The 25,025-nt window shown below is 46.8% G+C and overlaps 2 protein-coding genes across 2 annotated transcripts in view; both read right to left on the minus strand.

The window, feature by feature from the left end:
* Nucleotides 1-298: 298 nt before the first annotated feature.
* LOC143292154 (uncharacterized) lies at nucleotides 299-11,199 on the minus strand. The gene is made up of 6 exons (XM_076602341.1): nucleotides 11,041-11,199; nucleotides 8,259-8,451; nucleotides 7,345-7,445; nucleotides 5,214-5,381; nucleotides 3,671-3,846; nucleotides 299-470 (listed from the first exon to the last, which is right to left on the minus strand). Exons 1-6 carry the CDS (start codon nucleotides 11,102-11,104, stop codon nucleotides 327-329), a joined length of 846 nt encoding a protein of 281 aa, XP_076458456.1. The 5' UTR covers nucleotides 11,105-11,199; the 3' UTR covers nucleotides 299-326.
* A 120-nt stretch (nucleotides 11,200-11,319) lies between these two features.
* Nucleotides 11,320-25,025, minus strand: part of LOC143292203 (uncharacterized) — a 20,711-nt gene continuing 7,005 nt past the window's right edge. The window contains exons 5-15 of the mRNA XM_076602386.1: nucleotides 24,401-24,586; nucleotides 23,076-23,261; nucleotides 21,459-22,452; nucleotides 20,235-20,372; nucleotides 17,861-18,476; nucleotides 17,170-17,260; nucleotides 16,720-16,923; nucleotides 14,744-14,940; nucleotides 14,288-14,357; nucleotides 11,462-14,034; nucleotides 11,320-11,328 (exon numbers count right to left, since the gene is read on the minus strand). Coding sequence (XP_076458501.1) covers nucleotides 11,320-11,328; nucleotides 11,462-14,034; nucleotides 14,288-14,357; nucleotides 14,744-14,940; nucleotides 16,720-16,923; nucleotides 17,170-17,260; nucleotides 17,861-18,476; nucleotides 20,235-20,372; nucleotides 21,459-22,452; nucleotides 23,076-23,261; nucleotides 24,401-24,586 — 5,264 coding nt within the window. The remainder of the gene's footprint in view (nucleotides 11,329-11,461; nucleotides 14,035-14,287; nucleotides 14,358-14,743; nucleotides 14,941-16,719; nucleotides 16,924-17,169; nucleotides 17,261-17,860; nucleotides 18,477-20,234; nucleotides 20,373-21,458; nucleotides 22,453-23,075; nucleotides 23,262-24,400; nucleotides 24,587-25,025) is intronic.

Raw genomic sequence — 25,025 nt, forward strand, 5'->3', positions numbered from 1 at the left:
CGAAACAGCCCACTTGAAAAAAAAAAAGACCTGGTCGATGAAAACATTTAACAAAGAGAAACCGAAGCGAAAGACTGTCTAATTCCGCCAAGTCATGATCACGTGATGAGCCGATCCACCAATGGGGACGCCACGTGAAACATCACCAACTCATGAACATTATATTGTAAAAATGGAATAAAATAAAATAAATAAAAATAAATAGATAAAATAAATCACCCACAAGTTACCCCAATCCTTTATTTCAGTTTGGAAACAACGACGGTAGCTGCCACTACATACACAACGACTTCACTGACTGGGCGGACATGGATGGACATCGGTTTCTATATAGCATTGGCGAAGACACCCTCCGTGTGGTCAATGGCGGAGAAGAGGGCGTCCTTTTGACAAAACTGACCACCGGCCAGTGCCACCATGACCAGTTCTCCAGTGTCCGCCGGGCAGTAGATGGGTCCTCCTTGGTCTCCCTGAATGCACGGCGGCGTGCAGAGAGAGAGAGAGAGAGAGAGAGAGAATGCAATGACAATGACTAAGCTTTCAATGTCCATTCGTCGTTACAACGCCCTTCAGACACACATACTTGTGAACACACCTCTAGTAAATTGCATGATCGTTTGAACTATAAACACCGACGCGCACGCATGCTCTCAAACAGAAACAAATTCACGCACGCTCAGTTTCGCGCAAGATCGTGAGCGCCAAGTCGCAACCATCCCACCCTCTCCCCTGTCTTAATCCACCCTTCCCCTCCCCCAAATCGTCACACATACACACCTCACTCACACACCCCGCACACCCACTCATCCTCCTCACCGGTAGTCACACAAACACACACACGCGCGCAGACGCGCGGACAGAGGATCATCTTGAAACGAATTCCCAGAACGTTAAATGTTGTCACAAATAACTTCCATTTTCTTTTTTCTTATTTGCATTGCTTTTGCAATGAATCTCACTGATTCCTTTAAAACAAATTCATTGTCACATAAAAAAAAAATGTTCGCCACACTGTTTTGATCAGGAACATCAGTGAACGAGTCCAGTTTTTAACAGTTTTTCCTCATGTGAACCGTAAGTAGTACAATGAAACAGAAAAATCAACTTCATCTTCCATTCCGTCTCCATATGATGGACAATTAAGATCGGACAGATTTTCGTTAACAACTAAGAACCATCTTTTACAACTTTTTAGACCACTAACTCTGAGACGAATTCTAATAAGGTTATCTCTGTGCCACTTATTTGTGACAAATGACAAGCACTTTTCTGCCTGAAAAAAACTTTTGAAAGAATTAAACCATCTGTATTTATCATTACTCTCTATTTCCGTTTGCCAGTTTTGCTTCCTACATGAAATAAGTCTGTCTTTAAATTCAGAGATAAAACTGGACTTAGCCATACAATCCCAAAGCCATTTTTTGATTCGACATTTTTAACATTCGATACCCAGTTGTAATGGACCCATTCATGTTGTAACAAAAGCATTTCGTATGCCTGCCTACACAGTCTGGACATAGGAAGCGTAACCAATTTCAGCCAATATCTGATACATTTCACTGATGTTCTGATATGCAGTGGGTATCTTCCATTTTCACCATAAAGCTGCTTGAGTGATGCATGCAGGGGCACATTAAAAAAAACTTTTCATGGCAAATGTATGAATGCCTTCAATTTGTTTACATTATTCTTCCATACTCCACACTTCAACTGCATATGTCAAAATGGGTTCAGTTTGGAAAGAGTTTTAAAGGTTCAAGGTTCAAAATCATTTTTAATCCAAGAAACCCTATTTGGATACATGGAGACACAAGGGAAAAATCAGGCCCACATCCTCGTGACGTGCAATCGCACGAAGAAGAAGAGAAAGATGAGAGAGAGAGAGAGAGAGAGAGAGAGAGAGAGAGAGAGAGAGAGAGAGAGAGAGAGGTATGAGCTGACTGAATTATCCGTGTATTTTATTTATTTATTCATCTGTCTATTCATCTATTTTTTTTATTTATCTGTTCATTTATTTATTCATTCATTTACTTATTTATCTTTGTATTCATTTATTTGTTCATTTATTTATTATCAGTTGTTTATTTATTTGTTTGTTTGTTTGCTTTTTGTTGTTGTTTTTTTTTGTTTATGTCTATCAATGAATCAGTTAAGTTGTTTATTTATGTACTGATATATCATCGTAATTTACACTGCGACACCAGGACACACACACGCGCGCGCGCGCGCAAGCGCAAGCGCAAGCGCGCCTGCAAGGTCACACAGGGACGTACACAAAGCACGTGGTACCCGATAATAAAAACAAACAACAACAACAAAACCACAACAAACAAAAAAACAACAACAAAAAAACAACAACACAAGTCGGAACGTTGTGACCATCAGCACAGAAGGCACTGAAAGAGGCAGATAACAGAAGGTAAACTATTAGCTCAACAGTACGAGGAACGGGAGGAGAAAAGAGAGGAGGAGAAGGAGGAGTAGGAGCAACTGACCTGACATACATGCCGCTCCGGACTGGGGATGCCAGACAGGAGGAGAAACAGAGAAGGAGAAGGATGAGCAGTAACAGGAGAAAGAGAGGAGGAGGAGGAGGAGCAGGAGCTACTGTCCATGCATGCTGCTTCAGACCTAGGAAGCTAGACTGGAGGACAAAAGACAGGACGACGACAAGGAGGTGCAGAAGTAACAGGAGGAGAAAGAGAGAAGGGGGGAGGAGGAGGAGGAGAAGGAGGAGGAGGAGCAGACCATGCATGCCGCTCCAGACTGGGAAGCCAAACAGGAGAAAGAGATGACGAGAAGGAGGAGGAGAAGTGATAGGAGGAGAAGGAGAGAAGAGGGGGAGGCGGAGGAGTATGATAGGAGGAGAAAGAGAGGAGGAGAAGGAGGAGTAGGAGGAACAGACCATGCACACCGCTCTAGACCTGAGAAGCCAGACAGAAGGAGAAAGACAGGACGACGACGAGAAGGAGCAGAAGAAATAGGAGGAGAAAGAGAGAAGGGGAAAGCGAAGTAATAGGAGGAGATAAGGGGGGTGGGGGGGGAAGGAGGAATAACAGGAGAAAGAGTGGAGGAGGAGAAGTAATAAGAGGAGAAAGAGAGAATGGGGAGGAGGAGTAGCAACAGACCATGCATGCCGGTCCGGACTGGGATGCCAGACAGGAGGAGAAAGAGAGGATGAGAAGGAGAAGTAATAGAAGGAGATGGGGAAAAGGGGGAGAAGGAGGAACAGGGGGAGGAAGAGAAGAGGAGGAGGAGGAGAAGGAGGAGGAGGAACAGACCATGCATACCGCTCCAGACTGGGAAGCCAAACAGGAGAAAGAGAGGACGAGGAGGAGGAGGAGAAGGGGAGAGGAGGAGGAGTATGAATAGGAGGAGAAAGAGAGGAGGAGAAGGAGGAGTAGGAGGAACGGACCATGCACGCCGCTCCAGACCTGGGAAGCCAGGCTGGAGGAGAAAAAGAGGACAAGAAGGAGGAGGAGAAGTAATAAGAGGAGAATGAGAGAAGGGGGAGGATGAGGAGTATGAATAGGAGGAGAAAGAGAGGAGGAGGAGAAGGAGAAGCATGAACAGACCATGCACACCGCTCTGGACGGGGGATGCCAGACAGGAGGAGAAAAAGAGGAGGAGGAAGAGGAGTAGGAGTAGAGTAGGAGAAGGAGGGACAGACCATGCACGTTGCTGCAGACTGGGAGGCCAGACACACGGTTTGCAGGAGAGGCTGGGTGGTGACGGTGACGGAGGCCTCAGTGTCGAACTGCGTGTCCTCGCGGATCATGGCTGAGCAGCACGGGTCGGTCACTTTCCGGGTAATAGGGACGGACTTGAGCACGCCCGTGTATATCACTGTTGGCAACACCACACACCAATACATACACACACGAACACACACACACACACACAAATTTATTGTCTGTACTTAGATTACATACAGAGATTTGCTTTCTTGTTTGGCAGCAGCACGTGTTCAACATAAAACAAACAAACAAACGAAAAAACCAAACGAATAAGATAAAAGAAAAGAATATTCTAAAAGTTAGAAATGGATGGCACCACACACGAATACACACACGAACACGCACACACACACAAACTTTATTGTCTGTACTTTGGCACACGCAGAAATTTGCTTTGTTGTTTGGCAGCAGCACGTGTTATCTATACCGATAACAATAACAGTATTTAAAATATTTGTTTTCAGACCATCTGGCCCAGAAGTGAATTTTTACATGGTATAAACAGTGGTATACAAGGTGAACATACGGACATCAAACATTGTTGTTGCATCTGAGTTTCAAAAATCCAGAACTGTACACAGCAATTTTGAATGAGAGCTTCCCGCTGAGGTTTGTACACGGCAACTGAACTTTTATTTCAATCGTTATTGCGCGCGCGCGCGTGTGTGTGTTTTTATGTGTGTGTCTGTGTGTCTGTGTGTGCGCGCCTGTGTCTGTGTCTGTTTGTGAGTGCACTTCTGATTTTCGGTGCGAGGGGAGGGTGTGCCCCCCCCCCTCTTCCTGCCCCCCCCACCCCCATCCCCCACCCCCACCCCCGGCCCCCCAAGGTTAGTCGCTAAGTAGCATAATTTCAAAACAGTAATGGTTAAAACTGAACAACACTTGAAACATCAACAGCACACATTAACAACTGCAATGGAAAAATGATAACAGTAAAACCTTTTCCTCCAAAACGAAGATGTCCTGCACAAAATGCACACACGCACCCGTACGTTCTACAGGCTGTGACAATAGTTTCGTGCACAATGTACTAAAGGCGGCATTTGGCGTTGCATGTCTACGTGTAATTGCCTCTCTTCTCCGTCTCAGAGCAGCCATCGGCACAAATGCAAAAGAACATATTTCAACAACAACTGAACAACAAAATCAGCAGTGTGTTGCCAATTGTTAGCTCGCACTTTCTGAAAAATAAATGGAACACGCTTTTTTGTGATGATGTTAGAAGCACGAGATAGTTAGGATGTCAGGAATTTCTTCAAAACACACACACACACACACACACACACACACACACACACACGGCACCCTACACACACACACACACACACACACACACACACACACACACACACCACACACTGCAATCCCCTCCCCTCCCCCCACACCCTCCCCCCCCCCCACCCCCCCCCCCCCCACACACACATTGCATACACCCCGATCCCACACCTCCCACTCCCACACACAGACCCCCCTCACTTTCAGTTGAGGAAGTAACACCATAGCCGGCCAGGTGGCACTTGTCGAAGGCCACACGCCCACTCATGGTTCTGTCGTCATACACACAAGCCACAGTGTTGCAGGCTCCGCTGCTGCTGATGGGCGAGGGAAGCTCTACGCTCACTGTGCCGTCTTCGTTGGGAGAGTCTGCACAGTGGTAGTAATGCCTATCTTATATTCCTTTATCATTACCCCCGAAAACGGAATATGGCTGCCTACATGGCGGGGTAAAAATTGGTCAAACACGTAAAAGCCCACTCGTTACATACGAGTGAACGTGGGAGTTGCAGCCCACGAAGAAGAAGAAGGTTGTTATTAAATGCTCACGTTTTACAGGTGATTGTGCTTTATACGTTTAATTTACATGTACCCGAGCCAAAATATATATATTTTTAAATCTGTGAATTTACAGTTGCGTCTTATCAGTTTCAGTTTCAAGTAGGCGTTAAAGCGTGCGGACTTATCCATATACGCTATGCCACATCCACTGTATTTTGTTTTAAACATGGAGGGGGAAGGGGGGGTTGGTCTAATGCCTGATCTACTGAACATAGATCCAATGCGTTGGTCATGCCCTGAGAACATACCACATGTATGCATGATGCATGAAGCTAAAATGATATCAAATAAAGAACGAAATGACGAAGTCAAATATAATTGAAATGCAAGATACACAAAAGGCAAAAGAGAATATAAAGTGGGCCATATTCAGCGAACCTGTGCATATCCACTCGTGTACATACTCACACAAATGGTGGTGGTGTGTGTCCATCGAGATCGATGATGACTATCGTTGTCATCCAGCTGGGGGATGGGGGGAGGGTGGTGGTGGGGTGGGGGGGAGGATGCTCATGAATCTATCTGTGAATGCGCAGATGGCTGAATAGTCCAATCTGCGCACGAAATGTTCGCTAACAGTTGGGGCAGACAAAGACAGGCATACCATTGTCTGCCCGTGACTTTCTGGCCTGCCTCTTCTGAACAGCTGCAGCAGTCCTGTTGGCCTCGCACAACTTGGCGCCTTTGTGCACAGCAGCACGCCATTTGTCACGGTCCACTGCAGATTCCTCTCAGGAGTCAGGGTTGATATCAAACGCCTTCAGAGAGACTTTCAGAGTATCTCTGAAGCGCTTCTTCTGACCTCCGTGATCTCTTCCCTTGTTGCAGCTCGCCATAGAAGAGCCTTTTGGGCAGCCGATGGTCTGGCATGCGCGCCACGTGTCCAGCCCAGCGAAGCTGGGACTGCATCAGGATGGTGAAGATGCTGGGAAGGGTGGCTTTTGCGAGCACCTCTGTGTCTGGGGTCTTGTCTTGCCACTTGATGTTCAGTAGCTTCCTGAGTTTGTTTAAAGTGAAGAGGAGTTGCGCAACGTCAACCTCACTCTCTCGTCCGGGTCCACCAATTTCCAGTGGCAAGACTAAGTCGAGACGACTGGAGGATGAGCACGGATGCAGTGGATGACCAAGATATCCTTTCGGTGTCTCATCTTGCTCTCTGCACTCCACAGTGCGTTGCTGTAACCGCCTTCCTCTCCGTTGAACCGATAGGTTTCTTCCGCAGATTCTGCCGGATCCAGACTTCGCATGCATGGGTAGACACACCCCGGGGGCCAACTGCGTGTGGCATGCACACAGCACAGTGGAGCTAGATGGCCGTCGGTGGCTCTCCTGAGCCAACGCCCTTTTATGGATCTCCATAAGGGTGTCTAGCCACCCGCCTCACCAGTCCCGGAAGGGAGCGGTGGGAGTGCCGGTTTAGTCGCCGGCAACCCGACCCTGAACAGGTTGTACTGGATTACAGGTTACCAGTAGCAGATCTAATGACCTGACCTGACAACAACTCACACAAATAACGTACGTACGCAGACATGAGGATAGAAAGCCAGTAACACACATAAAACCATCAACAGATCAGTCGATAAACCAGTCAGAAAGCCAACAACTAGACAGACAGCCCCTAACAGACAAAAGGCCAACATTAGACAGAAAGCCGATAACTGGACAGGAAACTGAAATAAGCTAAAAGGCCGTTAATGACAGAGACAAGACGGACAGACAGCCGGACAAAAAGACAGACAGACAGACAGACAGAGACAGAAGACGGAGTTACATTTAAAATCAGTGGCATTGCTGAGCTTGACTTTCTGAACACCGTTTTCAGCATACACTGTGAACGTGATCGTTGCCGTGCCGCCGCCTTGTGAAGTGTACCTGCAACACACACATACACACACACACACATACACATACACACACAACTCCCCCCCCCACACACACACACACACAACTCCCCACACACATACACACACACACAACCACACATACACACACATACCACCCCCCCACCACCACCCCACACAACGACACACACATACACAAACACGCACGCACGCACGCACGACCGCGACACACACACACACACACACACACACACACACACACACACACACACACACACACACTTTTACTGAGATAAATCAATCGATACAGAGAGGGGACGGAAAAAAGAGAGAGTGAGGAGAGATAAAGTGAGGTTGAGGGAAGATAGATAGATAGATAGATAGGGATGGATGGACAGAGACAGAGATAGCCAGCCAACCAGTCGCACAGACAAGTAGATAGGCAGACAGACAGACAGACAAACAGATAGTGAGGTAAACAGAGACAGAAAGGAAGACAGAGATAGATAGATAGAGAAGGGGATGAATGAATGAATGAATGAATACATTTTGATAATGGGAATTGGAATAAGCAGTCATCATTCTTTTTGTACCTCCTGCCCTAAAGAGAGGGAGGGAGAAGAAACGCACACAGAGCTAGAGAGGGACACAGAGAGGGCGATAGAGAGAGATAAGACCAACATACATTAGAGAGAGAAAGAAAGGGAGAAACAGACAGACAGACAAAGACAGAGAGTGAAAACAGAAATAAAAGAGAACAAGAAATATAATCACACACACACGCACGCACGCACGCACGCACGCACACGCACACACACACACACACACACACACACACACTCACGTTGCGCCAATCTGGGCAGCATAGAAGTCACTGCAGCCTTTAGCCAGGAGCAGGGTTGAAGGGGTGAGCAGTACACCCGTGCACGTGATGATCCCCGTGCTGTCCTCCACCACCCCAACCACCCCCGGGTGGTCACAGGCGTCCTCGCCACCCGCCACCTTCCTCCCGCCCTTCGGCTTTTGGCCAGGACACACTGCAGCATCAAATCAAATCAAATCAAATCAAATCATGTTTCAGCCGAGTACAGAAGGCTCATGTCATGGTTGTTAAACTCGTTTGAGGACACAGCCAGCCAGAACTGAACCAACTTATGTTAACTCACTCAGGACGGTCTGTTTTCTCCTTTCCTTTCACCTGCAGAAAACCCACCTGATTGCGAGTGGGTAAGTAAGTGTTAGTCTCTAAATTGCACAGTTTACAGCTTTCGGCGTTTGGAATGCAGACTTTCTTGTCTTATCTACCTCTTCAGAATTATTAGAATCGTAGTTCTGTGACGTTTCAGTGACGTCAGCTTCGGTGAAACGCTGCCATCGTCTCCTACTTTGTCATCCGTAAGGAGAGAGTTAAAAGGAGATCATTGGAATGGTGACCTTGTGGTATGCGTCCATCAAGAAAGCAGGAGAGAATCTGAACGCAGGAGATCGTATCCCCGCACTCGCCAGTATCCCCCCTCCCCCTCTTCCACTAGACTTTGACTGGTGCCCGGTCTGGACGTTAGCTATTCGGATGAAACGATAATCCGAGGTCCCGTGTGTAGCATGCACTTAGCGTAAGTATAAGAATCCACGGCAACAAGAGGGTTGTCCCTGGCAAAATTCTTGAGAAAATTCTACTTTGATACGAAAACAAATACACGGGAAGAAATTAATATGGATGGCGTGCACCGTAGCGACGCGCTCTCGACTTGAATGTGCATGGGGATGTAATGAAAGGTCGAGAAATTCTCCTGGTGTGACAGTACAGCCACTTTCACTCCAACATGAGTGCATACGTTAAAGTCAATGCTGCTTAACGCTTCTTATTAAAATAAAAAAATTGTCCACACCCAACCTCAATCAACCAAACTCAATCTCCTCCTTCAAGATCTTCTTGCCAAATTCGCTCCACCCACTTTACACAAGATTTCCAACCGGCTACCCATCCCCTGGTTCTCTTCTGCCCAGTACCAGCTACAGGAAGCAAAGAGAGAACGGAGAATGGCTGAGAGGCAATGGTTGAAGACTTTCTCAGCCATGGTTGAAGACTAACCTACACGTACACAAACAAATTTTCCAAACTGCAAATAAACTTGTCAATAGAATTATAAATCTACAATCTTGCTGAGATTATCACCTCTACTCAACAATGAAGAGCTGACATAAAATCGTGGATGACATGCAACAAACTACAGTAAATGACGAAAAGACAGAGATGATCTTTCTTGCGCTTAAACGTCTGCTAAATTTTGTTTCACTCCCACAATCTGTTCAGATAAATGGTTGCAATGTTTCAACTTCAAAAACTGTTCGCAACCTTAGTGTTTACTTTGACCAGACTCTATCTTTTGAACGGCAGATTTCCTCGATCTGTCAGATATGTTACCGTGAGTTACGTAGAATAAGTTCTATTCAACACTTTCTGTCTCTGGATGGAACAAAAACCCTTTTCTGTTCCCTGGTCCTATCTAGGCTTGATTACTGTCATTCTTTGCTCGCTGGGTGCCCCAACTACTTGTTATCCAGACTTCAGAGAATCCAAAACCATGCTGCACGGCTTATCTTCAGTTCTCCCAAATCTGCTCATATCACTTCTCTCCTTCATTCTCTCCACTGGTTACCTACTGAGAAAAGAATATACAAACTCTCTCTCGTGCTTCAAATTTATGACAGGCATGCCTTCTTCTTACTTTTCTGAGCTTCTACATTACTACTACTCTCTATCTCGCCAGCTCCGGTCATCAGGTGATGACCGTCTCTTAAAGATTCCCTCTTACAGAACCAGATCAAATGGAAAACGCTCTTGTTCTTTCCAGACTTCTTCCGCATGAAACTCACTCCAGTTTCCTGTCCGTCATGCTGTTTCTTCCCCTTCTTTCAAAAACTTTTTGAAAACTCATTTATTTACAGTCATTTTGATCAGTAAATAACTTCTTGTCTTCACTTTTATGTTTTAGTCAGGCTATTTTTCTACTTCTGTTGTTTGTACTATTTTTAAACGTACACATGTTCATATGCCTTGAACGGCTAAGATGTGCTTGTGTACATCTTGTGTGGGATGGGTGTGGATTTGTGGGTTGCAGTCGGAGCGGGAGGATTTGTGCGTGTGGGTGTATTCGTGTGTTTTTAGTATACATGCGTCATTGTATTTTTCAAACAGGGCTTTTGTTTCATTTGATTGAGCGTACAAAATGTCATTATCATTGTTATCATTATTACGTAGGTATTGTGGTATGGTATACGTATGATCATCATAATGTGTTGTGTATAATGATTTTTGTATAATGTTAATTTTGTCTGGACATACTTGGATGTCTGTGCAGTGTTATGGACGTACGTTTTTCATTTTAGTGTTTAAATGCATGTTTTACTCGTCGTTTTTTTTACAGTGTACATGGCTATTGAGCATGTTTTACAAGGAAAGGTGCTTTCTATGAATTGGATTATCATCGATGGGGAACGAGGGGACAATTGTGTCGCGCTACAAACATCTGATAGTGGCTTACAATACATACATGTAACTGCATGCATGAAAACGCACAAGAAATTTTCTTTGACATGGATATTAATCTAGTCAGTCTACTCACGTGCAGTGGGTGTTGTAGAAGTGGTCGAAGTGGTAGTAGAAGTCGTAGATTCCGTGGTTGACATGCATGTAGGTTCTCCGCATGTTGTTGTGGTGGTGGTTGTAGGTTCTGTGGTGGTTGTAGGTTCTGTGGTGGTTGTAGGTTCTGTGGTGGTTGCTGGTTCTGTAGTGGTTGTAGGTTCTGTGGTGGTTGTTGGTTCTGTGGTGGTGACTGGTTCTGTGGTGGTTGTAGGTTCTGTGGTGGTAGTTTGTTCTGTGGTGGTTGTAGGTTCTGTGGTGGTTACTGGTTCTGTGGTGGCTATTGGTTCTGTGGTGATGGTTGTAGGTTCTGTGGTGGTGGTTGCAGGTTCTGTGGTGGTGGTTGCAGGTTCTGTGGTGGTTATTGGTTCTGTGGTGGTGGTTGTAGGTTCTGTGGTGGTGACTGATTCTGTGGTGGTTGTTGGTTCTGTGGTGGTTGTTGGTTCTGTGGTGGTGGTTGTAGGTTCTGTGGTGGTGACTGATTCTGTGGTGGTTGTTGGTTCTGTGGTGGTTGTGGGTTCTATGGTGGTTGTAGGTTCTGTGGTGGTTATTGGTTCTGTGGTGGTGGTTGTAGGTTCTGTGGTGGTGACTGATTCTGTGGTGGTTGTTGGTTCTGTGGTGGTTGTGGGTTCTGTGGTGGTTGTAGGTTCTGTGGTGGTTATTGGTTCTGTGGTGGTGGTTGTAGGTTCTGTGGTGGTGACTGGTTCTGTGGTGGTGGCTGTAGGTTCTGTGGTTGTGACTGGTTCTGTGGTGGTGACTGGTTTTGTGGTGGTGACTGGTTCTGTGGTGGTTGGAGGTTGTGTGGTGGCTGTAGGTTCTGTGGTGGTTGTTGGTTTTGTGGTGGTGCTTGTGTATTCTGTGGTGGTTGTAGTTTCTGTAGTGGTGACTGGTTCTGTGGTGGTTGAAGGTTCTGTTGCGGTGACTAGTTCAGTCGTGGTGACCGGTTCTGTCGTGGTGGTTGGAGGTTCTGTGGTGGTGATGATTGTGGGTTCTGTGGTGATGGTTAGTTCTGTGGTGGTGGTGGTTGTTGTAGGTTCTGTGGTGGAGGTGCTTGTAGGTTCTGTGGTTGAGGTGGTTGCACGTTCTGTGGTGGTGGTTGCACGTTCTGTGGTGGTGGTAGTGGGTTCTGGTGTTGGGGGTGCAGGTGGAAATTCTGTGGTTAAAGTTGTAGAGGAGCCCGTTGTGGACGAAGTAGTGACTGTTGTTTCTTCTGTTGTGGTGGCAGGTCCTGTGGTTGTTGCGGTTGTAGCTCCTGTAGTTGTTGTTGGTTCTGTGGTGGTGGTTGTAGGTCGTGTGGGTGTTGCTGGTTCTGTGGTTGTGGTTGTACGTTCTGATATCGTTGTTAAATGTTCTGTGGTGGTTGCGGGTTCTGTGGACGATGCTGTAGGTTCAGTGGTTGTTGTTGTAGGTTCAGTGATGGTGGTTGTAGGTTCGCTGGTGGTTGTAGGTTCTGTGGTGGTGACTGATTCTGTGGTGGTTGTGGGTTCTGAGGTGGTTGTAGGTTCTGTGGTGGTGGTTGTAGGTTCTATGGTGGTGACTGATTCTGTGGTAGTTGTTGGTTCTGTAGTGGTTGTGGGTTCTGTTGTGGTTGTAGGTTCTGTGGTGGTTATTGGTTCTGTGGTGGTGGTTGTAGCTTCTGTGGTGGTGACTGGTTCTGTGGTGGTGGCTGTAGGTTCTGTGGTTGTGACTGGTTCTGTGGTAGTTGTTGGTTCTGTAGTGGTTGTGGGTTCTGTGGTGATTGTAGGTTCTGTGGTGGTTATTGGTTCTGTGGTGGTGGTTGTAGGTTCTGTGGTGGTGACTGATTCTGTGGTAGTTGTTGGTTCTGTAGTGGTTGTGGGTTCTGTGGTGGTTGTAGGTTCTGTGGTGGTTATTGGTTCTGTGGTGGTGGTTGTAGGTTCTGTGGTGGTGACTGGTTCTGTGGTGGTGGCTGTAGGTTCTGTGGTTGTGACTGGTTCTGTGGTAGTTGTTGGTTCTGTAGTGGTTGTGGGTTCTGTGGTGATTGTAGGTTCTGTGGTGGTTATTGGTTCTGTGGTGGTGGTTGTAGGTTCTGTGGTGGTGACTGATTCTGTGGTAGTTGTTGGTTCTGTAGTGGTTGTGGGTTTTGTTGTGGTTGTAGGTTCTGTGGTGGTTATTGGTTCTGTGGTGGTGGTTGTAGCTTCTGTGGTGGTGACTGGTTCTGTGGTGGTGGCTGTAGGTTCTGTGGTTGTGACTGGTTCTGTGGTAGTTGTTGGTTCTGTAGTGGTTGTGGGTTCTGTGGTGATTGTAGGTTCTGTGGTGGTTATTGGTTCTGTGGTGGTGGTTGTAGGTTCTGTGGTGGTGACTGATTCTGTGGTAGTTGTTGGTTCTGTAGTGGTTGTGGGTTCTGTGGTGGTTGTAGGTTCTGTGGTGGTGGTTGTAGGTTCTATGGTGGTGACTGATTCTGTGGTAGTTGTTGGTTCTGTAGTGGTTGTGGGTTCTGTTGTGGTTGTAGGTTCTGTGGTGGTTATTGGTTCTGTGGTGGTGGTTGTAGCTTCTGTGGTGGTGACTGGTTCTGTGGTGGTGGCTGTAGGTTCTGTGGTTGTGACTGGTTCTGTGGTAGTTGTTGGTTCTGTAGTGGTTGTGGGTTCTGTGGTGATTGTAGGTTCTGTGGTGGTTATTGGTTCTGTGGTGGTGGTTGTAGGTTCTGTGGTGGTGACTGATTCTGTGGTAGTTGTTGGTTCTGTAGTGGTTGTGGGTTCTGTGGTGGTTGTAGGTTCTGTGGTGGTTATTGGTTCTGTGGTGGTGGTTGTAGGTTCTGTGGTGGTGACTGGTTCTGTGGTGGTGGCTGTAGGTTCTGTGGTTGTGACTGGTTCTGTGGTAGTTGTTGGTTCTGTAGTGGTTGTGGGTTCTGTGGTGATTGTAGGTTCTGTGGTGGTTATTGGTTCTGTGGTGGTGGTTGTAGGTTCTGTGGTGGTGACTGATTCTGTGGTAGTTGTTGGTTCTGTAGTGGTTGTGGGTTCTGTGGTGGTTGTAGGTTCTGTGGTGGTTATTGGTTCTGTGGTGGTGGTTGTAGGTTCTGTGGTGGTGACTGGTTCTGTGGTGGTGGCTGTAGGTTCCGTGGACGTGACTGGTTCTTTGGTGGTGACTGGTTTTGTGGTAGTGACTGGTTCTGTGGTGGTAGGAGGTTGTGTGGTGGCTGTAGTTTCTGTGGTGGTGACTGGTTCTGTGGTGGTTGAAGGTTCTGTTGTGGTGACTAGTTCAGTCGTGGTGACCGGTTCTGTCGTGGTGGTTGGAGGTTCTGTGGTGGTGATGGTTGTGGGTTCTGTGGTGATGGTTAGTTCTCTGGTGGTGGTGGTGGTTGTAGGTTCTGTGGTGGAGGTGCTTGTAGGTTCTGTGGTTGAGGTGGTTGCACGTTCTGTGGTGGTGGTTGCACGTTCTGTGGTGGTGGTAGTGGGTTCTGGTGTTGGGGGTGCAGGTGGAAATTCTGTGGTTAAAGTTGTAGAGGAGCCCGTTGTGGACGAAGTAGTGACTGTTGTTTCTTCTGTTGTGGTGGCAGGTCCTGTGGTTGTTGTTGGTTCTGTGGTGGTGGTTGTAGATCGTGTGGGTGTTGCTGGTTCTGTGGTTGTGGTTGTACGTTCTGATATCGTTGTTAAATGTTCTGTGGTGGTTGCGGGTTCTGTGGACGATGCTGTAGGTTCAGTGGTTGTTGTTGTAGGTTCAGTGATGGTGGTTGTAGGTTCGCTGGTGGTGGTTGTAGGTTCTGTGGTGGTGATTGTAGGTTCGGTAGTCGTTGTAGGTTCTGTGCTGATGGTTGTAGGTTCTGTGATAGTGGTTGTAGGTTCTGTAGTTGTTTTTGTGGTGGTGGTTGTAGGCTCTGTGGTGGTTGTAAGTTCTGTGGTGGCAGTTGTAGGTTCTGTGGTGGTGACTGGTTCTGTGTTGGTTGTTGGTTCTGTGTTTGTTGTTGGTTCTGTGGTGGTTGTTGGTTCTGTGGTGGTTGTAGGTTCTGTGGTGGTTAATTGTTCTGTGGTGGTGGTTGTAGGTTCTGTGGTGTTCGTAGGTTCTGTGGTGGTTATTGGTTGTGCGGTGATGGTTGTTGGTTCTGTGGTGGTGACTGGTTCTGTGGTGGTTGTAGGTTCTGTGGTGGTGACTGGTTCTGTGGTGGTTGTAAATTCTGTGGTGGTGGTTGTAGGTTCTGTGGTGGTGACTGGTTCTGTGGTGGTTGTAGCTTCTGTGGTGGTTGTAGGTTCTGTGGTGGTGACTTGTTCTGTGGTGGTTGTAGCTTCTGTGGTGGTTGTAGGTTCTGTGGTGGTGACTGGTTCTGTCGTGGTAACTGGTTCTGTCGTTGTGGTTGGAGGTTCTGTGGTTGTGATGGTTGTGGGTTCTGTGGTTAGTTCTGTGGTGGTGGTGGTTGCAGGTTCTGTGGTGGAGGTGCTTGTAGGTTCTGTGGTTGAGGTGGTTGCAGGTTCTGTGGTGGTGGTTGCAGGTTCTGTGGTGGTGGTTGCACGTTCTGTGGTGGTGGTAGTGGGTTCTGGTGTTGGGGGTGCAGGTGGAAATTCTGTGGTTAATGTTGTAGAGGAGCCAGTTGTGGACGAAGTAGTGACTGTCGTTTCTTCGGTAGTGGTGGTAGGTCCTGTGGTTGTTGCGGTTGTAGCTCCTGTAGTTGTTGTTGTTTCTGTGATGGTGGTTGTAGGTCGTGTGGTTGTTGTTGGTTCTGTGGTTGTGGTTGTACGTTCTGATATAGTTGTTAAAAGTTCTGTGGTGGTTGTAGGTTTTGTGGACGATGTTGTAGGTTCAGTGGTTGTTGTTGTAGGTTCAGTGAAGGTGGTTGTAGGTTCGCTGGTGGTGGTTGATTCTGTGGTGGTGGTTGTAGGTTCTGTAGTGGTTGTAGGTTCTATGGTAGTTACAAGTTCTGTAGTGGTGGTTGTACGTTCTGTGATAGTGGTTGTAGGTTCTGTGGTGGTGACTGGTTCTGTGGTGGTAACTTGTTCTGTGGTGGTTGTAGGTTCTGTGGACGAGGTTGTAGGTTCAGTGGTTGTTGTTGTAGGTTTAGTGAAGGTGGTTGTAGGTTCGCTGGTGGTGGTTGATTCTGTGGTGGTGGTTGTAGGTTCTGTAGTGGTTGTAGGTTCTATGGTGGTTACTAGTTCTGTAGTGGTGGTTGTAGGTTCTGTGATAGTGGTTGTAAATTCTGTGGTGGTGGTTGTAGGTTCTGTGGTGGTGACTGGTTCTGTGGTGGTTGTAGCTTCTGTGGTGGTTGTAGGTTCTGTGGTGGTGACTTGTTCTGTGGTGGTTGTAGGTTCTGTGGTGGTTGTAGGTTCTGTGGTGGTGACTTGTTCTGTGGTGGTTGTAGGTTCTGTGGTGGTTGTAGGTTCTGTGGTGGTGACTGGTTCTGTCGTTGTGGTTGGAGGTTCTGTGGTTGTGATGGTTGTGGGTTCTGTGGTGGAGGTGCTTGTAGGTTCTGTGGTTGAGGTGGTTGCAGGTTCTGTGGTGGTGGTTGCACGTTCTGTGGTGGTGGTTGCACGTTCTGTGGTGGTGGTAGTGGGTTCTGGTGTTGGGGGTGCAGGTGGAAATTCTGTGGTTAATGTTGTAGAGGAGCCAGTTGTGGACGAAGTAGTGACTGTCGTTTCTTCGGTTGTGGTGGCAGGTCCTGTGTTTGTTGCGGTTGTAGGTCGTGTGGTTGTTGTTGGTTCTGTGGTTGTGGTTGTACGTTCTGATATAGTTGTTAAAAGTTCTGTGGTGGTTGTAGGTTTTGTGGACGATGTTGTAGGTTCAGTGGTTGTTGTTGTAGGTTCAGTGAAGGTGGTTGTAGGTTCGCTGGTGGTGGTTGTAGGTTCTGTGGTGGTGGTTGTAGGTTCTGTGGTGGTGAGTTCTGTGGTGGTGGTTGTAGGTTCTGTGGTGGTGGTTGTATGTTCTGTAGTGGTTGTAGGTTCTGTGGTGGTTACAAGTTCTGTAGTGGTGGTTGTAGGTTCTGTGGTGGTTGTAAGTTCTATGGTGGTGGTTGTAGGTTCTGTGGTGGTGACTGGTTCTGTGGTGGTAACTAGTTCTGTGGCGGTTGTAGGTACTGTGGTGGTTGTAGGTTCTGTGGTGGTTGTTGGTTCTGTGGTTGTTGTAGGTTCTGTGGTGGTTGTAGGTTCTGTGGTAGTTGTTGGTTCTGTGCTGGTTGTAGGTTCTGTGGTGGTTATTGGTTCTGTGGTGGTGGTTGTAGGTTCTGTGGTGGTTGTGGGTTCTGTGGTGGTTGTAGGTTCTGTGGTGATCACTGGTTCTGTGGTGGTTGGAGGTTCTGTAGTTGTTGTAGGTTCTGTTGTGCTTGTGTGTTCTGCGGTGGTCGTATGTTCTGTGGTGGTGACTGGCGCTGTGGTGGTTGTAGGTTCTGTTGTGGATGTAGGTTCTGTGGTGGTGGTTGGATGTTCTGTGGTGGTGATGGTTGTAGGTTCTGTGGTGATTGTTAGTTCTGTGGTGGAGGTGGGGGTTTCAGGTTCTGTGGTAGTGGTTGTAGGTTCTGTGGTGGTGGTTGCACGTTCTGTGGTTGTGGTTGCAGGTACTGTGGTGGTAGTGGGTTCTGCTGTTGAGGGTACTGGTGGAAATTCTGTAGTTAAAGTTGTAGAGTAGCCGGTTGTGACTGTTGTTTCTTCGGTTGTGGTGGTAGGTCCTGTGGTTGTTGCGGTTGTAGCTCCTGTAGTTGTTGTTGGTTCTGTGGTGGTGGTTGTAGGTCGTGTGGTTGTTGTTGGTTCTGTGGTTGTGATTGTACGTTCTGATATAGTTGTTAAATGTTCTGTGGTGGTTGTAGGTTCTGTGGACGATGTTGTAGGTTCAGTGGTTGTTGTTGTAGGTTCAATGAAGGTGGTTGCAGGTTCGCTGGTGGTGGTTGATTCTGTGGTGGTGGTTGTAGGTTCTGTGGTAGTGGTTGTAGGTTCTGTGGTGGTGGTTGTAGGTTCTGTAGTGGTTGTAGGTTCTGTGGTGGTTGTAAGTTCTGTGGTGGTGGTTGTAGGTTCTGTGGTGGTGACTGGTTCTGTGGTGGTAACTGGTTCTGTGGCGGTTGTAGGTTCTGTGGTGGTTGTTGGTTCTGTGGTTGTTGTAGGTTCTGTGGTGGTTATTGGTTCTGTGGTGGCGGTTGTAGGTTCTGTGGTGGTTGTAGCTTCTGTGGTGGTTGTAGCTTCTGTGGTGGTGGTTGTAGTTTCTGTGGTGGTTGTGGGTTCTGTGGTTGTTGTAGGTTCTGTGGTGGTGCTTGTGTATTCTGTGGTAGTGACTGGTTCTGTGGAGGTTGTAGGTTCTGTGGTGGTCACTGGTTCTGTGGTGGTTGGAGGTTCTGTGGTGGTGACAGGTGCTGTTGTCGTTGTAGGTTCTGTTGTGGATGTAGGTTCTCTGGTGGTGGTTGGAGGTTCTGTGGTGGTGATGGTTGTGGTTTCTGTGGTGATTGTTAGTTCTGTGGTAGTGGTGGTGGTGGTTGCAGGTTCTGTGGTAGTGGTTCTAGGTTCTGTGGTGGTGGTTGCACGTTCTGTGGTTGTGCTTGCAGGTACTGTGGTGGTGGTAGTGGGTTCTGCTGTTGGGGGTACTGGTGGAAATTCTGTAGTTAAAGTTGAAGAGTAGCCAGTTGTGACTGTTGTTTCTTCGGTAGTGGTGGTAGGTCCTGTGGTTGTTGCGGTTGTAGCTCCTGTAGTTGTTGTTGGTTCTGTGGTGGTGGTTGTAGGTCGTGTGGTTGTTGTTGGTTCTGTGGTTGTGATTGTACGTTCTGATATCGTTGCTAAATGTTCTGTGGTGGTTGTAGGTTCTATGGACGATGTTGTAGGTTCAGTTGTTGTTTCTGTAGGTTCAGTGATGGTGGTTGTAGGTTCGCTGGTGGTGGCTGTTTCTTTGGTGGTAGTTATAGGTTCTGTGGTGGTGGTTGTATGTTGTGTGGTGGTTTGTTCTGTGGTGGTGGTTGTAGGTTCTGTGGCGGTGGTTGTAGGTTCTATAGTGGTGGTAGGTTCTGTGGGGGTGGTTGTAGGTTCTGAGGCGCTGGTTCTAGGTTCTGTGGTGGTGGCTAGTTCTGTGGTGGTGATTGTTGATTCTGTCGTGGTTGTTGTAGGTTCTGTTGTGGTGGTTGTAGTTTCTGTGGTGGTTGTGGGTTCTGTGGTGGTCGTAGGTTCTATGGTGGTTATTGGTTCTGTGGTGGTTGTAGGTTCTGTGGTGGTGCTCGTGTATTCTGTGGAGGTGACTTGTTCTGTAGTGGTTGTAGGTTCTGTGATGGTGGTTGTAGGTTCATTTGTGGTTGTTGTAGGTTCAGTTGTGGTGGTGATTGTAGGTTCAGTCGTGGAGGTTGTAGGTTCTGTTGTGGTGGTGGTTATATGTTCTATGTTGGTGGTTGTAGGTTCTGTGTTGGTGGTTGTAGGTTCTGTGGTGGTTGTAGGTTCAGTTGTGGTGGTTATTGTAGGTTCAGTCGTGGAGGTTGTAGGTTCTGTTGTGGTGGTTGTAGGTTCTGTGGTTGTGGTTGTATGTTTTGGGATGGTGGTGGTTGTAGGTTCTGTTGTGGTGGTTATAAATTCTGTAGTGGTGGTTGCAGGTTCTGTGGTGGTGGTTGTAGGTTCTGTGGTGGTGGTTGTTGGCTCTGTTGTGGTGGTTATAAATTCTGTAGTGGTGGTTGCAGGTTCTGTGGTGGTGGTTGTAGGTTCTTTGGTGTTGGTTATTGTAGGTTCACTGGTGGATCTTGTAGGTTCTGTTGTGGTGGTTGTAGGTTCTGTGGTTGTGGTTGTATGTTTTGGGATGGTGGTGGTTGTAGGTTGTATGGTGATGGTTGTTGGTTCTGTGGTAGTGGTTGTAGATTCTGTGGTGATAGGTGTTGCTTCTGTGGTTGTGATGGGTGTAGGTTCTGTGGCTGTTGGTGAAGGTTCTATTGTGATTGTGGTTAATTCTGCTGTGGTAGTTGCAGGTTCTGTTGTGGTTGTGGTTAATTCTCTGGTGGTTGTAGGTTCAGTGGTGGTGGTGGTGGTGGTGGGTTCTGGTGTTTGGGGTGCAGGTGGAAACTCTGTAGTTGAAGTAGCAGAGGAGCCAATTGTGGACGAAGCAGTGATTGTTGTTTCTTCTGTTGTGGTGGTAGGTTCTGTGGTGGTGGTTGTAGGTTCTGTAGTGGTGGTTGCAGGTTCTGTGGTGGTGGTTGTAGGTTCTGTAGTGGTGGTTGCAGGTTCTGTGGTGGTGGCTGTTGGCTCTGTTGTGGTGGTTATAGATTCTGTAGTGGTGGTTGCAGGTTCTGTGGTGGTGGTTGTAGGTTCTTTGGTGGTGGTTATTGTAGGTTTACTGGTGGTGGTTGTAGGTTCTGTGGTGGTGGTTAGTTCTGTGGTGGTGGTTGTAGGTTCTGTGGTGGCTGCTGAACTTTCTGTTGTAGTTGTGGTTAATTCTGTGGGGATTGTTATAGGTTCTGTGGTTGTTAGTTCTGTGGTGGTTGTAGGTTCTGTGGTGGTTCTTAGTTCTGTGGTGGTGGTTCTAGGTTCTGTGGTGGTTGTAAATTCTGTGGTTGTGGATTCTGTTGTGGCTGTTATAGATTCTTTGGTGGTTGTTGTAGGTTCATTTGATGTCGTTGTGCTTGTAGGTTCAGTGGTGGAGGTTGTAGGTTCTGTTGTGGAGGTTGTATATTTGGTTGTGGTGGTTGTAGGTTCTATGGTGGTAGTGGTTGTAGGTTCTGTGGTGGTGGTGGTGGTTATAGGTTCTGTGGTGGTAATTGTAGGCTCGGTGGTGGTGGTTGTAGGTTCTGTGGTGGTGGTTGTATGCTCGGAGGAGGTTGGTGTAGGTTCTGTGGTGATGGTTGTTGGTTCTGTGGTTGTGGTCAGTTCTGAGGTTGTGATTGTAGGTTCTGTGGTGGTGATAGTGGGTTCTGGTGTTTGGGGTGCAGGTGGAAACTCTGTAGTTGAAGTTGTAGAGGAGCCAATAGTGGACGAAGTAGTGACTGTTGTTTCTTCTGTTGTAGTGGTAGGTCCTGTGGTGGTTGTTGGTTCTGTGGTGGAGGTTAGTTCTGTGGTGGTGGTTGTTGGCTTTGATGAGATGGTTGTAAGTTCTGTGGCAGTTGTAGGTTCTGTGGTTGATTTAGTCTCAGTGGTTGCTGCTTGTTCTATAGTTGTTTGAGTTGTGGCTGTGGGTACAGATTCTGCGGTGGTGGTAGACTCTGTGGTGGTTATTGGTTCTGCGGTAGTTTTAGATTCTGTTGTTGTGGTAATGTACATAGTGGTTGTAGGTTTCGTTGTTGTTGCAGGTTCTGTGCTTGTGGTTGTAAATTCAGTCGTGGTGGTTGTAGATAATGTATTGGTGGTTGTAGGTTCTGTGGTTGTGATTGTTATTTCTGGCGTGGTTGTAATTTCTGTGGTAGTGGTTGCAGATTCAGTGTTGGTGGTTCTAGGTTGTGTAGGGGTGGTTGCACGTTCTGGGTTGGTTGTAAGTTCTGTTGTGGTGGTAGAAGGTTCTGTGGTAGTGGTTGTAGATTCAGTATTGGTGGTTGTAGGTTCTGTGGTGGTGGTTGTAGGTTCTGTGGTGGTTGTAGGTTCTGTGGTGGTTGTTGGTTCTGTTGTGGTTGTTGGTGCTGTGGTGGTTGTAGGTTCTGTGGTTGTTGTTGTAGGTTCTGTTCTGGTTGTAGGTTCTGTGGTGGTGGTTGCTGGTTCTGTGGTGGTTGTAGGTTCTGTGGTGATGGTTGTAGGTTCTGTTGTGGTCGTATGTACTGGAGTTGTTGTCGTAGGTTCTGTGGTAGTCGTTGTAGGTTCTGTGGTAGTTATTAGTTCTGTAGTGGTGGTTGTAGGTTGTGTGGTTGTGGTTGTTGGTTCTGGTGTGGTTTTAAGTTCTGTGGTAGTTATTGCTTCTGTGGTGGTGGTTGTAGGTTCTGAAGTGGTTGTTGTAGGTTCAGTGGTGGTGGTTGTAGGTTTTGTGGTGGTGGTTGTAGGTTTTGTGGTTGTTGTTGTAGGTTCTGTGGTGGTGGTTGTAGGTTCTGTGGTGGTTGTTGCAGGTTCTGTGGTGGTGGTTGTAGGTTCTGTGATGGTGGTTGTAGGTTCTGTTGTAGGTTCTGTGGTGGTGGTTGTAGGTTCTGTGGTGGTGGTTGTAGGTTCTGTGGTGGTTGTTGTAGGTTCTGTGGTGGTAGTTGTAGGTTCTGTGGTGGTTGTTGTAGGTTCTGTGGTGGTGGTTGTAGGTTCTGTGATGGTGGTTGTAGGTTCTGTTGTAGGTTCTGTGGTGGTTGTTGTAGGTTCTGTGGTGGTAGTTGTAGGTTCTGTGGTGGTGGTTGTAGGTTCTGTGGTGGTGGTTGTAGGTTCTGTTGTAGGTTCTGTGGTGGTGGTTGTAGGTTCTGTGGTGGTGGTTGTAGGTTTTGTGGTGGTGGTTGTAGGTTCTGTGGTGGTGGTTGTAGGTTTTGTGGTGGTGGTTGTAGGTTCTGTGGTGGTGGTTGTAGGTTTTATGGTGGTGGTTGTAGGTTCTGTGGTGGTGGTTGTAGGTTCTGTAGTGGTGGTTGTAGGTTCTGTGGTGGTGGTTGTAGGTTCTGGTGTTGTTGTTGTAGGTTTTGTGGTGATGGTTGTTGGTTGTGTAGTGGTTGTTGGGCTTGTTGCTGCTGTTGTCGCTTTTGCAGCAGTAGTGGTTTCTACAGCAATTTGACACAATGTGGCCCCAGGCGCGCAAACACATCTCACGCTATCTGAAAAATAAAATGAAATTACGATAACACATTAGGGTAAATAAAGCGTAAACTGATATCACATTTTTAAATCTGAAAGTTAAAAACATATCCTATCACCGATGCGAAACTGATAATGAGTATAAAGAGAACACAAGACATGCACATTTATCCATGTGTAGTTAACAAGTTTCCCCTCAACTGGAACGAATTGGTGAGTAGTGAAATGTTTTGAAGCGTGTGTGTGTGTGTGTGTGTGTGTGTGTGTGTGTGGTGTGTGTGTGTGTGTGGGTGGGTGGTTGGGTGTGACATTCTGCTACGGACACTTGGGCATTATCATGGGCCACTTCGTGTGTTCAATCTCATCTTCGTCCCTGTCAGTAATAATATAATGATTATTTTAATACAATCACTTTTCTATCTTTCCTTTCTCTTCTTGTGTCACTTACCGACCAGTGTACAGCCGTAATACACGCCGATGGAGAAGTACTTGGATCCCCCGTAGCAACACTCTGGGTCTGTCTTGTATTTCGCTGATGACGTGGTGGTGGTGGGGATGGTGGTGGTGGCTGGTGGTTGTGTCGTTGTGGCAGATCCAGTTGGTTTGGCGGTTGCTTCTACGGGAGTGGTGGGCTCTACAGCAATGTGACACATTGTGGCCCCAGGGGCACAGACACATCCCACGTTATCTGGAAAGCATGGTTAAAGAAAGCGTAAACTGGTCTTGCATTTCTTTTCCTGAAAGACAAAAGAAGTCTGTTTCATCTTATCACTGACGTTGTCATGAAAGCCTTCAGAACATCTGCTTTTTATCTTTGATTTACAAAAAAAAAAAACCACAAAAAACCAACAACCCCCCCCCCCCCCCAAAAAAAAAAAAACAACAACCCAGTATTGAGTTCTACCTACTCAGAAAAAGAAAAAAATCTAAGAATTCACGGCATATGTATGAAAGACTCATGTATTATAACAAACAGAGGATGGAGTCAGTTATTTTGCATTTCCGATAAAATTCAAACATCATGTGCTTATGACTATATTTAATGTCTCTTCACAATTGATGACATCAGATGATTGTGGAAAACACAGTCGAGACATATATTCATTCATAATCGCAGCATTCAAGCTCATTCTACTGATATTTTCCTTCGTCACAAACAGCACCCATACTGTCTTTCATGACAAAAAATTATGAACACATTTTTCAAAACAATGTTGCTACACCTATCACGTAACAGTTGCGATTATCAGCAATGCATGGACATAAAAAAATAGTCAACGCTTTAAATTTCATATGTAGTCATATCTTTCGTGTTTTATTAGAAATTTGTATAATCGAATGACAGATGATGTACCGAAATATTTCCCTTGCACACATATGTAGGCCTAATAGCCGACTATGTTCAGTTATCTTTCCCTTTGCTACACTGGTAGAATTCTGGAAATCATCAAACGGTGGTTCACATAATCTATGATTCATACACGAAACATGGGGATATTTGTTATTCCACATGTTTAGCTTCAGGTTGTTGATTGTGCTAGCTATGTCTAGTGGATGATGTTAGGCGCTTTGAGCAGCATTGGTGCTAGATATTGTGCCATAGAAAAACAATGTATTATTATTATTATGTGTCATGGGCACTGCTGCAATACAGACTTTTCACTTTTAGCAATAGACAATGTTTCAAACGAGGAGCGGGATTCTTTCACCTACTCATTTCCTAACTTTATATGTTTTCTTCGTTCGCTTCCCTCCCTTTCTCCTGGTACTCACCGACCAGTGTACAGCCGAAGTACACGCCGATGGAGAAATATTTTGATCCCCCGTAGCAACATTCGGGGTCTGTCTTGTATTTCGCTGATGACGTGGTGGTGGTGGGAAAGGTGGTGGTGGTTGGTGGTTGTGTCGTTGTGGCAGATTCGGTTGGTTGAGTGGTAGCTTCTATGGATGTGGTGGGCTCTACAGCAATGTGACACATTGTGGCTCCGGGAGCACAGACACATCCCACGTTATCTGGAAAAGAATGTTACGAGTGAACAACTATGTGTAGACCAATCTCACATTTCTTCATCTGAAATGCAACGGAAGTTAGTTAACATGTCATATTGGTCATTGTGTGTGCGCGTGGTGGTGGTGGTGGTGGTGGTGGTGGTGTGTGTGTGTGTGTGTGTGTGTGTGTGTAGCTGTGTGTGTGTGTGTGTGTGTGTGTGTGTGTGTGTGTGTGTGTGTGTGTGTGTGTGTGTGTGTATTTGTATTTGTATTTCTTTTTATCACAACAGATTTCTCTGTGTCAAATTCGGGCTGCTCTCCCCAGGGAGAGCGCGTCGCTACACTACAGCGCCACCCCTTTTTTTCCCCTGCATGCAGTTTTATTTGTTTTTCCTATCGATGTGGATTC

The sequence above is a fragment of the Babylonia areolata genome, chromosome 18, assembly GCF_041734735.1.
Source record: "Babylonia areolata isolate BAREFJ2019XMU chromosome 18, ASM4173473v1, whole genome shotgun sequence".
NCBI lineage: Eukaryota > Metazoa > Mollusca > Gastropoda > Neogastropoda > Buccinidae > Babylonia > Babylonia areolata.

Excerpts from the sequence above, each read along its gene's own strand:
- LOC143292154 (XM_076602341.1), bottom strand. The coding sequence starts at position 11,104 with ATGTCAACCACGGAATCTACGACTTCTACTACCACTTCGACCACTTCT. Across the intron at positions 7,446-8,258 it reads GCTGCCCAGATTGGCGCAAC|GTACACTTCACAAGGCGGCG; the intron begins GTGAGTGTGTGT and ends TGTGTGTTGCAG. Across the intron at positions 5,382-7,344 it reads CAATGCCACTGATTTTAAAT|ACTCTCCCAACGAAGACGGC; the intron begins GTAACTCCGTCT and ends ACCACTGTGCAG.